Below are 16,006 nucleotides of genomic sequence, written 5' to 3'. Positions count from 1 at the left end.
CCTGTTAAATAATAATTAATAAAAGGGGGGGGGCTGATCCTACATCAGCACTTCTATTCTGAGACGCTTTGGGATTAACTTGGGCTGTTTCCGTTGTGGGCTGTTTCCGTTGTGGGCTGTTTCCGTTGTGGGCTTTTTCCGTTGTGGGCTTTTTCTGTTGTGGGCTGTTTCCGTTGTGGGCTGTTTCCGTTGTGGGCTGTTTCCGTTGTGGGCTGTTTCCGTTGTGGGCTGTTTCCGTTGTGGGCTGTTTCCGTTGTGGGCTGTTTCCGTTGTGGGCTGTTTCCGTTCTGGGCTGTTTTTAATAGGACTCTGGAAGGTTCGGGACATAAATCGATCCCTACGGCATGCTGGTTCTCTACTGTAACTTAGATTCAGATTTGACTAAATGGATTTCAGCCGGCTGCAGTATCTAAAGGACCAATCAGGAAGCATCCTTGGGACTAGGGATTCATATTTTCCCCCCAAATCTACCTAGTTTCAAGAGACTTCTGATTTTTTTTGTTGCTGTATTTTCCCCAGAAGTGTCCATTTTTTTTAAAGGGTTTAAAACCAATATCTGGTCACTACGCCAGGGTTCTCCCCAAGTAAGAGGGTCCCGCGGTGCCCCCTTGTCGGCTTGGCTGCACACTCCGAATATAGCCTTGTCGAATCATCATACAAAACTTTTGTAACGGCAGTCAAACTAAAGTCAAATGAGCTCGCTAGATAACCTCCTTCACCGCAAAGACCCGAAATATCTCCTGTATTTGGCTAAACGGACTTGAGGAGTTTTATAAAACTAGCCGATCAGCTCGTGAACTAACGGGGAAATGAAGAATAGAAATATTTTTTTTAAATATCAAGGTATCTTAACGTAGACCAACTGTATTCATATCTCTCATACCGTTGATCACACGTTCTCTACCCTAAACTCTACATGGGCAGCAGTACGGGGCAGCAGTACGAGGCAGCAGTACGAGTACGAGGCAGCAGTACGAGACAGCGGGGGGAATATTCTAGAGGTATTTTGACATGTGTAGGCTACATGTGCTTTTATAATGCTGCCTATGGGTTACAGAATAAAGGTAGGATTTTAATGCGAGAGAGGAGTCAGGATTTGGGGTTTCAGTGGGATTGGATAACAGCCTATAGGCTCTAGGACCGTAGAAGACAGAATGTTGTCTGTGACAGAGATGCCTTTAGTCAAGAGACAGATCACATGTCTCTCAGGGTCCTTTAGTCAAGAGACAGGTGACATGTCCCTCTGTGTCCTTTAGTCAAGAGACAGGTGACGTCCCTCATTTAGTCAAGAGACAGATCACATGACCCTCCTTTAGTGAAGAGGAGGAGGAGGAAGAGCAGTGAGTCCACCTGGTCAGGTGACTCAGGTTTCGGTTTTCCCTCCGAGAGCGTTGATGCTAGCTAGAGGAATGTGCTAATCTCTCTGTGTGGATCAGAGCTGTACTTCCTGCCACACTGGTTCCTGACTGGACCATGTTTTTCAACGGAACCCACAGGGAAGTAGTGCACTATGTAGGGAATAGGGTGCCAGTAGTGCTCTGTGTAGGGAATAGGGTGCCAGTAGTGCTCTGTGTAGGGAATAGGGTGCCAGTAGTGCTCTGTGTAGGGAATAGGGTGCCAGTAGTGCTCTGTGTAGGGAATAGGGTGCCAGTAGTGCTCTATGTAGGGAATAGGGTGCCAGTAGTGCTCTGTGTAGGGAATAGGGTGCCAGTAGTGCACTGTGTAGGGAATAGGGTGCCAGTAGTGCACTGTGTAGGGAATGGGGTGCTATTTGGGATGCAAGAGTTTATAACAGCTTATATCTTACTTGCAGGGGTTTCCTTGGACAACGACACCTTAAAAACACACAGTCCTGGCCTGGGTATTGTGATGGAGGTTACAGCTTCCTGGCCTGGGTATTGTGATGGAGGTTACAGCTTCCTGGCCTGGGTATTGTGATGGAGGTTACAGCTTCCTGGCCTGGGTATTGTGATGGAGGATACAGCTTCCTGGCCTGGGTATTGTGATGGAGGATACAGCTTCCTGGCCTGGGTATTGTGATGGAGGATACAGCTTCCTGCCTGGGTATTGTGATGGAGGTTACAGCTTCCTGGCCTGGGTATTGTGATGGAGGTTACAGCTTCCTGGCCGGGGTATTGTGATGGAGGTTACAGCTTCCTGGCCGGGGTATTGTGATGGAGGTTACAGCTTCCTGGCCTGGGTATTGTGATGGAGGATACAGCTTCCTGCCCTGGGTATTGTGATGGAGGATACAGCTTCCTGGCCTGGGTATTGTGATGGAAGTTACAGCTTTCTTTTGATGGTCTAATGTGGCCATAAATATTATTATCATGACATCGTCATGAATGACTGTAATAAACTGGTATTGATGCCGTATTAGCATTAGCATTAGCATCAGCGTGTTGTCATCGGGTCGAGCCCCGTCAGTCCCCTCCCTTCTGATGTAGTGTTCGTTGATTTCGTTCTGGGGTTTAATGTTTCTGTTTAAGCGTCGTCACAACGGTTTTAGCGACTGTGTGTTGCTAAGCGGACCAGTTTCTATCCGTCCTGCTGTATGTGTTTGACACAGTGTACAAGACACACCTCTATCACGCTGTCAGATCTGCTACTGGCTTAGGAACAACAGGAACTAACCGCGGAGGAGACTGACTGACTGTTCACCTCCGGTAACATTTACATTCATTTGTATGAGTCATGTGTCCTTATCTCTCTCTCTCTGTGTGTGTTGACATAGTTAGGTCTGGCAGGCTGTTTCTCTGTTAGGTCTGGCAGCCTGTTTCTCTGTTAGGTCTGGCACCCTGTTTCTCTGTTAGGTCTGGTAGCCTGTTTCTCTGTTAGGTCTGGCAGCCTGTTTTTCTGTTAGGTCTGGCAGCCTGTTTTTCTGTTAGGTCTGGTAGCCTGTTTCTCTGTTAGGTCTGGCAGCCTGTTTCTCTGTTAGGTCTGGCAGCCTGTTTCTCTGTTAGGTCTGGTAGCCTGTTTCTCTGTTAGGTCTGGCAGCCTGTTTTTCTGTTAGGTCTGGCAGCCTGTTTCTCTGTTAGGTCTAGTAGCCTGTTTCTCTGTTAGGTCTGGTAGCCTGTTTCTCTGTTAGGTCTGGTAGCCTGTTTCTCTGTTAGGTCTGGTAGCCTGTTTCTCTGTTAGGTCTGGCAGCCTGTTTCTCTGTTTGGTCTGGCAGCCTGTTTCTCTGTTTGGTCTGGCAGCCTGTTTCTCTGTTAGGTCTGGTAGCCTGTTTCTCTGTTAGGTCTGGTAGCCTGTTTCTCTGTTAGGTCTGGCAGCCTGTTTCTCTGTTAGGTCTGGCAGCCTGTTTCTCTGTTAGGTCTGGCAGCCTGTTTCTCTGTTAGGTCTGGCAGCCTGTTTCTCTGTTAGGTCTGGCAGCCTGTTTCTCTGTTAGGTCTGGTAGCCTGTTTCTCTGTTAGGTCTGGCAGCCTGTTTCTCTGTTAGGTCTGGCAGCCTGTTTCTCTGTTAGGTCTGGCAGCCTGTTTCTCTGACACCAGAACAGGTAGTTAGGTGTGAAGTCCATGGGTTTTAAGTACAGAGGGGGCAGAAGAACATGGGGACTGTCTGCGTTGTCCTTAATTACAGCTTGTTGTGAGGTTCTGGGTTCGTCACCGAGACATCTAACGTCCTCGACGTCAGATTGACCTGGTCACCTATCCAGCACAACTCCCTGAACGCCTTTTCTGGGTTTTTATATTTTATCCCATGAACAGTACAGTCAACAAGGTCTCTAACCCTGACTAACCCTGCCTCATGACACTAGTCCAGTCTCTGAGTACAGACGCTAACAGTCTCTCTTCCTGTCTGTCCTGTAGGGATGTAATCCTCTATCCCTGACAGACTGTTCTCTTCCTGTCTGTCCTGTAGGGATGTAATCCTCTATCCCTGACAGACTGTTCTCTTCCTGTCTGTCTGTCCTGTAGGGATGTAATCCTCTATCCCTGACAGACTGTTCTCTTCCTGTCTGTCTGTCCTGTAGGGATGTAATCCTCTATCCCTGACAGACTGTTCTCTTCCTGTCTGTCCTGTAGGGATGTAATCCTCTAGCGCTGACGGGCCGCTCCAAGCTGCAGAATGAGAGGGCCAGTATCAACCAACAGATCATCAGACAGATGAGGATGAGAGCTGGAGCAGAGAACTTACTGAGGTACACACACACACACACACACACACACACACACACACACACACAGTCTCATACACACACACACACACACAGTCTCATACACACACACACACACAGTCTCATACACACACACACACACACAGTCTCATACACACACACACACACACACAGTCTCATACACACACACACACACACAGTCTCATACACACACACACACACAGTCTCATACACACACACACACACACAGTCTCATACACACACACACACAGACAGTCTCATACACACACACACACACACAGTCTCATACACACACACACACACACACACACACAGTCTCATACACACACACACACACACACACACACACAGTCTCATACACACACACACACACACACAGTCTCATATACACACACACACACACACACACACAGTCTCATATACACACCACCACACACACAGTCTCATATACACACACACACACAGTCTCATACACACACACACACACAGTCTCATACACACACACACACACACACACAGTCTCATACACACAGTCTCATACACACACACACACACACACACACACAGTCTCATACACACACACACACACACACACACACACACACAGTCTCATACACACACACACACACACACACAGTCTCATATACACACACACAGTCTCATATACACACACACACACACACACACACACACACACAGTCTCATACACACACACACACACACACACACACACAGTCTCATACACACACACACACACAGTCTCATACACACAGTCTCATACACACACACACACACACAGTCTCATACACACACACACACACACACACACACACACACACAGTCTCATATACACACACACACACACACACACACACACACACACACAGTCTCATACACACACACACACACACACACACACACACACACACACACACACACACACCACACCAGTCTCATACACACACACACACACACACACACCACAGTCTCATACACACACACACACACACACACACACACAGTCTCATATACACACACACACACACACACACACAGTCTCATACACACACACACACACACACACACAGTCTCATACACACACACACACACACACCACAGGTCTCACACACACACACACAGTCTCATACACACACACACACACACACACACAGTCTCATACACACACACACACACACACACACAGTCTCATACACACACACACACACACACACCACACACAGTCTCATACACACACACACACACACACACACAGTCTCATATACACACACACACACACACACACACAGTCTCATACACACACACACACACACACACACAGTCTCATACACACACACACACACACACACACAGTCTCATATACACACACACACACACACAGTCTCATATACACACACACACACACACACACAGTCTCATATACACACACACACACACATACACACACACACACACACAGTCTCATACACACAGTCTCATACACACACACACACACAGTCTCATACACACACACACACACACACACAGTCTCATATACACACACACACACACACACACAGTCTCATACACACACACACACACACACAGTCTCATACACACACACACACACACACAGTCTCATACACACACACACACACACACAGTCTCATACACACACACACACACACACAGTCTCATATACACACACACACACACACACACACACAGTCTCATATACACACACACACACACACACACAGTCTCATACACACACACACACACACAGTCTCATACACACAGTCTCATACACACACACACACACAGTCTCATACACACACACACACACACACAGTCTCATACACACAGTCTCATACACACACACACACACACACACACCCACACACACACACACACAGTCTCATACACACACACACACACACACACACAGTCTCATACACACACCCACACACACACACCAGTCATACACACACACACACACACACACACAGTCTCATACACACACACACACACACACACAGTCTCATACACACACACACACACACACACAGTCTCATACACACACACACACACACACACAGTCTCATATACACACACACACACACACACAGTCTCATATACACACACACACACACACACACACACACACACACAGTCTCATATACACACACACACACACACACACACACACAGTCTCATATACACACACACACACACACACACACACACAGTCTCATATACACACACACACACACACACACACACACAGTCTCATATACACACACACACACACACACACACAGTCTCATACACACACACACACACACACAGTCTCATACACACAGTCTCATACACACACACACACACACACACTCTCATACACAGTCTCATACACACACACACACACACACACACACAGTCTCATACACACACACACACACACACACACAGTCTCATACACACACACACACACACACACACACAGTCTCATATACACACACACACACACACACAGTCTCATATACACACACACACACACACACACACACACACACACAGTCTCATATACACACACACACACACACACACACACAGTCTCATATACACACACACACACACACACACAGTCTCATACACACACACACACACACACAGTCTCATACACACACACCACACACACCACACACACACACACACACACACAGTCTCATATACACACACTCACACACACAGTCTCACACACGTACACTAACAGGAAGACACACACACTCTCACACAGTCTCTCTCTCTCTCTCACACACACACACACACACAGTGTCTCTCTCACACACACACACACACACACACACACACACACAGTCTCTCTCACACACACACACACACACACACACACACACACAGTCTCTCTCACACACACACACACAGTCTCTCTCACACACACACACACACAGTCTCTCTCACACACACACACACACACAGCAGTCTCCATTCCAGCAGAACAGGCCCTGTTCGGTAAGTCAGTCACTGCCCCAGCATCCAACCCATCCATGCAGAGGTCTCCAGATGTTGTGAACAACTATTCAAGTTATTACGGTAGTAACCTTAGAGTAATTACCGTAGTAGCCTTAGTCCGTTCAGCAGGGGGCCTGAATATGTAGAGGATAGGGACATGTTGTTGTTGAAGGGTTTCAGTCCTCCTCTCTGTCATCCCTCTGTCTGTCTGTCTCATCCCTCTGTCTGTCACCACAGTCTCTACTGTCGGAATGCTGCTTGAGATCAAACAGTGACTCGAAGACAAAACATTCCTCATAGCTCAGAAACACCGGTAGAAATGTCAAATGTTTTCTTGCCGACGTTACTTAATAATAACACTTCCTGAACAGAGTGTTGGCAGCCAATCAATCAAATGTATTTATAAAGCCCTTCTTACATCAGTTGATATCTCAAAGTGGTGTACAGAAACCCAGCCTAAAACCCCCCAAACAGCAAGCAATGCAGGTGTAGAAGCACGGTGGCTAGGAAAACCTACCCTAGAAAGGCCAGAACCTAGGAAGAAACCTAGAGAGGAACCAGGCTATGAGGGGTGGCTAGGAAAAACTCCCTAGAAAGGCCAGAACCTAGGAAGAAACCTAGAGAGGAACCAGGCTATGAGGGGTGGCCAGTCCTCTTCTGGCTTCTCTAGTTTCCCCATGCATCATCAAATCATCAAGTAATGCAGATGTATGTTCCTGCCTTTCTAGGGAGTTTTTCCCGCCTTTCTAGGGAGTTTTTCCTATCTTTTTTTTGTGTTCACACAGCAAAGACCTTGAAGTCATCAGCCACCCAGCCTTGTTAAAATACTCCAAACCAGAAGGTGGAAGAAGCCTTGTTTTGGCAGTGCATGTTTGTGTGTGTTGCTAAGTTTATGGTCTAGATTCCAATGTTAGCTAGGTGACCTGTTATAACATTTGACATGGACTAGATGACATGTTGTAGGTGACATGTTATAACATAGTTGACATGGACTAGGTGACATGTTATAACATAGTTGACATGGACTAGGTGACATGTTATAACATTGTTGACATGGACTAGGTGACGTGTTATAACATAGTTGACATGGACTAGATGATGTGTTATAACATAGTTGACATGGACTAGGTGACCTGTTATAACATTGTTGACATGGACTAGGTGACATGTGTTATAACATTGTTGACATGGACTAGGTGACATGTGTTATAACATTGTTGACATGGACTAGGTGACATGTGTTATAACATAGGTGACACGTGGTCGTAGACTCATTTCTTACAGTCGACTGAGACTTTTTTTTTTTTGAAAGATGGCTGTGAAAGTGTGAAGCAAATATGTTTTCCTGGATGTTCCGTTGTGATTGGGCGATCCTCTCTGGATGTCCCGTTGTGATTGGGCGGTCCTCTCTGGATGTCCCGTTGTGATTGGGCGGTCCTCTCTGGATGTTCCTTTGGGGATGTCCTCTCCGGATGTCCCGTTGCGGATTGGGGACGTCCTCTCTGGGTGTCCCGTTGCGGATTGGGGACGTCCTCTCCGGGTGTCCCGTTGCGGATTGGGGACGTCCTCTCCGGTTGTCCCGTTGCGGATTGGGGACGTCCTCTCCGGGTGTCCCGTTGCGGATTGGGGACGTCCTCTCCGGTTGTCCCGTTGCGGATTGGGGACGTCCTCTCTGGGTGTCCCGTTGCGGATTGGGGACGTCCTCTCCGGAGGTCCCGTTGTGATGACAACCAGGTATAGAGCGCTGGTTTGCATAAAGTTGATGGTTGAGGAACTGTTGGGATGTTTTCCTTGTGACAGAAAGCTTCCGTCTCTGTGATATGAATGTAGCTCTGAGGTAACACCTCATAACAAAACAGTGAGGTATTTTGGTGGACTGGCTGGGCCTGTCAATGAGCTAATGAGCCACACCTCACATGGCTGTCAAGATAATTAAGACCCAGCTCAACCCGGGCCAGGGTACACGACCAGCTCAACCCGGGCCAGGGTACACGACCAGCTCAACCCGACCAGCTCAACCCGGGCCAGGGTACACGACCAGCTCAACCCGGGCCAGGGTACACGACCAGCTCAACCCGGGCCAGGGTACACGACCAGATCAACCCGGGCCAGGGTGCCCGACCAGATCAACCCGGGCCAGGGTACACGACCAGCTCAACCCGACCAGCTCAACCCGGGCCAGGGTACACGACCAGCTCAACCCGACAAGCTCAACCCGGGTCAGGGTACACGACCAGCTCAACCCGACCAGCTCAACCCGGGCCAGGGTACACGACCAGCTCAACCCGGGCCAGGGTGCACGACCAGCTCAACCCGACCAGCTCAACCCGGGTCAGGGTGCATGACCAGCTCAACCCGGGCCAGGATTGGAAATAAGAGATTAACCTTTATAAACCTGGAGACCTGCCGTGGACTGGCGGTTTCTCCTGTTCTTGTCTGAATCAGATTCTGGGCCTGGAGCCCCCTGTCATCTTCATTAGTGGTCCGTATGCCTCAGGAAATACGATTTGGAACCTCCAAGGTTGCCAATAAAGTTTTGCATTTGATCTGTGGTGAGGCGAGGCTGTTCTGTGTTTTCCCAGAATGCCTCTTTCTGTGTGTGTACAGTCCAGGTTAGTCAACACAGATAATGATGATGCCTGGATAATCGGTTGCCCCGGTGACCTGGCCTACTGTTTAGTGTGTTGTCCGTTGCCATGGTGCCACAGTGGGACAAATCTCTCTGGCGTCAACAGCAGCTTTGTTACCCATCACCCTCCCTCTGCCTCTGCCCCCTCTCCTCCTCCTCCTCACTGTCTCCTTCTCTCCCCTCTCCTCCTCCTCCTCTCCCTCTGCCCCCCTCTTCTCCCCTGCTCACTCTCCTTCTCTCCCCTCTCCTCCTCCTCCCCCTCTGCCCCCCTCTCCTCCTCTCCTCACTGTCTCCTTCTCTCCTCCTCCTCTCCTCCTCCTCTCCCCTCCTCACTGGTGTCTCCTCCTCCTCTCCCCTCCTCACTGGTGTCTCCTCCTCTTCTCTCCCCTTCTCTCCCCTCCTCACTGGTGTCTCCTCTCCTCCTCCTCTCTCCTCCTCTCTGTGTCTCCTCCTCCCCCTCCTCTCCCCTCCTCACTGTGTCTCCTCCTCCCCCTCCTCCTCTCCCCTCCTCACTGTGTCTCCTCCTCTCCCCTCCTCCTCTCCCCTCCTCACTGTGTCTCCTCCTCCTCTCCCCTCCTCACTGTGTCTCCTCCTCTCCTCCTCCTCCTCTCCCCTCCTCACTGGTGTCTCTTCCTCCTCTCCCCTCCTCACTGGTGTCTCCTCCTCCTCTCCCCTCCTCACTGTCTCTTCCTCCCCCTCTCCTCCTCCTCCTCTCCCCTCCTCACTGGTGTCTCTTCCTCCTCTCCCCTCCTCACTGGTGTCTCCTCCTCCTCTCCCCTTGTGGTTGTGTGGTTTGGCTGAGGCCTGTGGCAGCCAGGAGGAGCTGATATGAACAGGCTGTAATATGATTCCAGTAGAGGACGTTATGTCTGCAGGCTTGGCTTGCCCACAGGAATGCTCTCGTACAGCACCGTATATCAAACTCAACCTAATTCAAAATACTTTCTGGACTACATGGAGTACAGTATATGGATCAGCCTGACAGTCTCCTGAATAGTCTAGTCTATAGGCTAGTCCTTACTGAGGTACCTTGGATCAGCCTAACAGTCTCCTGAATAGTCTAGTCCTTACTGAGGTGCCTTGGATCAGCCTGACAGTCTAGTCTATAGGCTAGTCTTTACTGAGGTACCTTGGATCAGCCTGACAGTCTCCTGAATAGTCTAGTCTATAGGCTAGTCTTTACGGAGGTGCCTTGGATCAGCCTGACAGTCTAGTCTATAGGCTAGTCTTTACTGAGGTACCTTGGATCAGCCTGACAGTCTCCTGAATAGTCTAGTCTATAGGCTAGTCTTTACGGAGGTACCTTGGATCAGCCTGACAGTCTAGTCTATAGTCTAGTCCTTACTGAGGTACCTTGGATCAGCCTGACAGTCTAGTCTATAGGCTAGTCCTTACTGAGGTACCTTGGATCAGCCTGACAGTCTCCTGAATAGTCTAGTCTATAGTCTAGTCCTTACTGAGGTACCTTGGATCAGCCTGACCGTCTTCTGTCAGGCTAGGTGTGCTCTGTAAGTGGGGGTGGTCGACCTGTCGCCCACTCCTTCCTCCTGTCTCTCTCTCTCTCTCTCTGTCTGTCACCCCCCCCCCCCCCCCCCCCGCCCTGGTTTTAGTGGACGGGGTTAAAGGTCAAACTAGTTACTGATTTCTACACACACAGGAATTGTCAATCCAGCCCTGTGGGCCTGCGGATCTGACCCCGGGGTTACTTTGAGGTTTATTAACACTCATTTTAGAGAGGGGAACAGAGAGGGGGGGGGGGAACAGAGAGGGGGGGGGAACAGAGAGGGGGGGGAACAGAGGGGGGGGGAACAGAGAGGGAACAGGGGGTGAAGGTCAAATTAAGAGATTGTGCATGAATATACTTTTTTTTGTATAAAAGTGAAGTGAATCACATATATGGAAACAGGTATTCAGCATTCTGGATAAAGAAAGTATGAATGACTAGGTATCTAGTGGCGGGGGGATTGGTAAGTGGCGGGGGGATTGGTAGGTGGCGGGGGGATTGGTAGGTGGCGGGGGGATAGGAAGGTGGCGGGGGGTTTGGTAGGTGGTGGGGGGATTGGTAGGTGGGGGGATTGGTAGGTATCTAGTGGTGGGGGATTGGTAGGTGGCGGGGGATTGGTAGGTATCTAGTGGTGGGGATTGGTAGGTGGCGGTGGGTTTGGTAGGTTGTGGGGGGATTGGTAGGTGGTGGGGGGATTGGTAGGTGGCGGGGGGTTTGGTAGGTGGCGGGGGATTGGTAGGTATCTAGTGGTGGGGGATTGGTAGGGGGTGGGGAATTGGTAGGTGGCGGGGGGTTTGGTAGGTGGTGGGGGGATTGGTAGGTATCTAGTGGTGGGGATTGGTAGGTGGTGGGGAATTGGTAGGTATCTAGTGGTGGGAATTGGTAGGTGGCGGTGGGTTTGGTAGGTGGTGGGGGGATTGGTAGGTATCTAGTGGTGGGGATTGGTAGGTGGTGGGGAATTGGTAGGTATCTAGTAGTACCTTGTAAGACCTCTCTTTCCTTGTTTACCTTCTGCATCTATGTGGGATGCTGAACCCTGACCTGGAGACCAGTCTCTCTGTTTGAACCCTGACCTGGGGGACCAGTCTCTCTGTCTGAACCCTGACCTGGGGGACCAGTCTCTCTGTCTGAACCCTGACCTGGGGGACCAGTCTCTCTGTTTGAACCCTGACCTGGGGGACCAGTCTCTCAGTTTGAACCCTGACCTGTGAGACCAGTCTCTCTGTTTGATCCCTGACCTGGGGACCAGTTTCTCTGTCTGAACCCTGACCTGGGGGACCAGTCTCTCTGTTTGAACCCTGACCTGGGGGACCAGTCTCTCTGTTTGAACCCTGACCTGGGGGACCAGTCAGTAGACCAGTCTCTCTGTTTGAACCCTGACCTGGGGGACCAGTCTCTCTGTCTGAACCCTGACCTGGGAGACCAGTCTCTCTGTCTGAACCCTGACCTGGGGGACCAGTCTCTCTGTTTGATTAGACCTAGGTGTTATCTAAGGTACTGAGATTTACATGAGGCTGTACTGGGAGCAGCCTGTCGGCTTCAGAGAGCCCTGCATTCCTCCCAGTATTTACAGGCTAACTGCTAGCCCTCTTTGGCCCAGTCCACAATGAGTAAGGACTGGGGCCAGAAGATTAACTCAGCGGGTGTGTGTGTGTGTGTGTGTGTGTGTGTGTCTGCCAACACCGCAGCGGGTACAACCAATGAGTAGGTGCAGAGAGACTGTGGTTTTGAAATTTCAGGTACTTTTTTATGTTTCTTGAGTGGTTAAGATGCATTATTCCAACATGTATACCTGAGGATTCAGGTGATTCTCTGGAGATCAGTTGGTAGAGCATGATGCTTGTAATACCAGGATCGTGGGTTTTGATTCCTGGGGCCACCCATATGTAAAAAAAAAAAAAATGGATGCACACATTACTGTAAGTTGCGTTGGATAAAAGTGTCTGTTAAATGGTGTAAATGATTATATTGATTTGGTAGTGGACTTTGAACTTTCAAAACAATAAGCAGGTCTGAAGAGATGGATTATGTTCCACCTGTCTTTTCTACCTGGCTGGTCACCTGGAATGGGACAGCATTCCTGGCTCCTGGGGAGTGGCAGAGAGAGAGGCAGGTGAATTACAAAGGTGACCTTTATTTATTCCTCTGTCCTCCCCTCACCTGGTCTCTTGTTCTCTCTTGTGTTCTCTCTTGTGTTCTCTCTTGTGTTCTCTCTTGTGTTCTCTCTTGTGTTCTGTCTCTCTCTGTTCTCTCTCTCTCTGTTCTCTCTCTCTCTGTTCTCTCTGTCTCTGTTCTCTCTGTCTCTGTTCTCTCTGTCTCTGTTCTCTCTGTCTCTGTTCTCTCTGTCTCTGTTCTCTCTGTTCTCTCTCTCTCTGTTCTCTCTCTCTGTTCTCTCTCTGTTCTCTCTCTGTTCTCTCTCTCTCTGTCCTCCCCCTCTACCCTCACCTGGCGCCTCTCTGTCTGTTGTGGGGTTTCAGTAGTTCTACGTTCCTCCTCTCTCCTTGCAGCAGGTAAAGAAGTGTACCAACCAGACTGACTGGTTTGTCCAGGTTTATTTATGTGGAGTCACTCCTTGATAATAATCCCCTGGTCTCTACTGTCTCTCTATTGTTATTACTGTCTCTCTACTGTTCTTACTGTCTCTCTACTGTCTCTCTACTGTTCTTACTGTCTCTCTACTGTCTCTCTACTGTCTCTCTACTGTTCTTACTGTCTCTACTGTCTCTCTACTGTTCTTACTGTCTCTCTACTGTTCTTACTGTCTCTCTCCTGTCTCTCTCCTGTCTCTCTCCTGTCTCTCTACTGTCTCTCTACTGTTCTCACTTTCTCTCTACTGTTCTCACTGTCTCTCTACTGTCTCTCTACTGTTCTCACTGTCTCTCTACTGTTCTCACTGTCTCTCTCCTGTCTCTCTCCTGTCTCTCTCCTGTCTCTCTACTGTCTCCTGTTCTTACTGTCGCTCTACTGTTCTTACTGTCTCTCTACTGTCTCTCTACTGTCTCTCTACTGTCTCTCTACTGTTCTTACTGTCTCTCTACTGTCTCTCTACTGTCTCTCTACTGTTCTCACTGTCTCTCTCCTGTCTCTCTCCTGTCTCTCTCCTGTCTCTCTCCTGTCTCTCTACTGTCTCTCTACTGTCTCCTGTTCTTACTGTCTCTCTACTGTCTCTTTACTGTCTCTCTCCTGTCTCTTTACTGTCTCTCTCCTGTCTCTTTACTGTCTCTCTCCTGTCTCTTTACTGTCTCTCTCCTGTCTCTTTACTGTCTCTTTACTGTCTCTCTCCTGTCTCTTTACTGTCTCTCTCCTGTCTCTCTACTGTCTCTTTACCGGCTCTCTCTTGTCTCTCTCCTGTCTCTTTACTGTCTCTCTCTTGTCTCTCTACTGTCTCTTGTCTCTCTCCTCTCTCCTGTTCTTACTGTCTCTTTACTGTCTCTCTCCTCTCTCCTGTGTGAACTGAGTTACTGGAGTCAGGGTCTGTCATTATGGATGCGTCCCCAATGGCACCATATTCCCTACATAGTGCACTACTGTTGGCCAGAGCCCTATGGCACCCTATTCCCTATATAGTGCACTACTATTGGCCTGGGCCCTGGTGTAAAGTAGTGCACTATATAGTGAATAGGGTACCATTTTTGAGACTCACTGTATCTAGTCTGACCTCAGGGGTCCTTCACTTCCTCTCTGGAAGAGGTCCTTCTCATAACCCCTCGATATACATGGAACTTAATGCCATAATATAAAATGTGCAGATTCAGGAGAATGCCTGAGGCTCCACCACACATTGGGGTCTAAGTGTTTCCATGTATTGGTGTGTGACTGTATTATAACCGTAGTTTGACGAGCCGGATTAATTCTTTCCCCTGAGTCCATCTAGGCCGATATCAGAGCCAGGTCAGGAAACCTCAATTAACTGTGTCCCAAATGGCACACACCCCCTATTTGGTCCTGGTCTAAAGTAGTGCACTATATATAGGGAATAGGGTGCCATAGGGCTCTGGTCTAAAGTAGTGCACTATATATAGAGAATAGGGTGCCATAGGGCTCTGGTCTAAATTAGTGCACTATATATAGGGAATAGGGTGCCATAGGGCTATGGTCTAAAGTAGTGCACTATATAGGGAATAGGGTGCCATCTGACATTTGTGGACTCAGCCTATGCCTCAACTGAGCAGTTCCCATGGACCTCGCTTGGCTCCAGTCAGTCCTCTGTCCTCTCTCCTGGGTCAGGCCCCACTAGCCCAGTCCTCTCTCCTGGGTCAGGCCCCACTAGCCCAGTCCTCTCTCCTGGGTCAGGCCCCACTAGCCTCTGTCCTCTCTCCTGGGTCAGGCCCCACTAGCCCAGTCCTCTCTCCTGGGTCAGGCCCCTCTAGCCTCAGTCCTCTCTCCTGGGTCAGGCCCCACTAGCCCAGTCCTCTCTCCTGGGTCAGGCCCCACTAGCCCAGTCCTCTCTCCTGGGTCAGGCCCCACTAGCCCAGTCCTCTCTCCTGGGTCAGGCCCCACTAGCCTCAGGCCCCTCTAGCCCAGTCCTCTCTCCTGGGTCAGGCCCCACTAGCCTCAGGCCCCTCTAGCCCAGTCCTCTCTCCTGGGTCAGGCCCCACTAGCCCAGTCCTCTCTCCTGGGTCAGGTCCCACTAGCCCAGTCCTCTCTCCTGGGTCAGGTCCCACTAGCCCAGTCCTCTCTCCTGGGTCAGGCCCCACTAGCCCAGTCC

At 49.7% G+C, this 16,006-nt stretch overlaps 1 protein-coding gene across 3 annotated transcripts in view; it reads left to right on the top strand.

The window, feature by feature from the left end:
- The window catches only part of rhpn2 (rhophilin, Rho GTPase binding protein 2), a 62,462-nt gene that overhangs the window by 7,766 nt on the left and 38,690 nt on the right, over window positions 1-16,006 (top strand). For all 3 annotated transcript variants that reach the window (XM_029768617.1, XM_029768618.1, XM_029768616.1), the window contains exon 2: window positions 4,026-4,141. In XM_029768617.1, the coding sequence (XP_029624477.1) occupies window positions 4,026-4,141 (116 nt within the window). The remainder of the gene's footprint in view (window positions 1-4,025; window positions 4,142-16,006) is intronic.

This window comes from Salmo trutta, chromosome 12, assembly GCF_901001165.1.
Source record: "Salmo trutta chromosome 12, fSalTru1.1, whole genome shotgun sequence".
In the NCBI taxonomy this organism is placed as follows: Eukaryota; Metazoa; Chordata; class Actinopteri; order Salmoniformes; family Salmonidae; genus Salmo; species Salmo trutta.
Note: the sequence above shows the minus strand (reverse complement) of the source record. Positions and strands in the feature narration are given on the sequence as shown.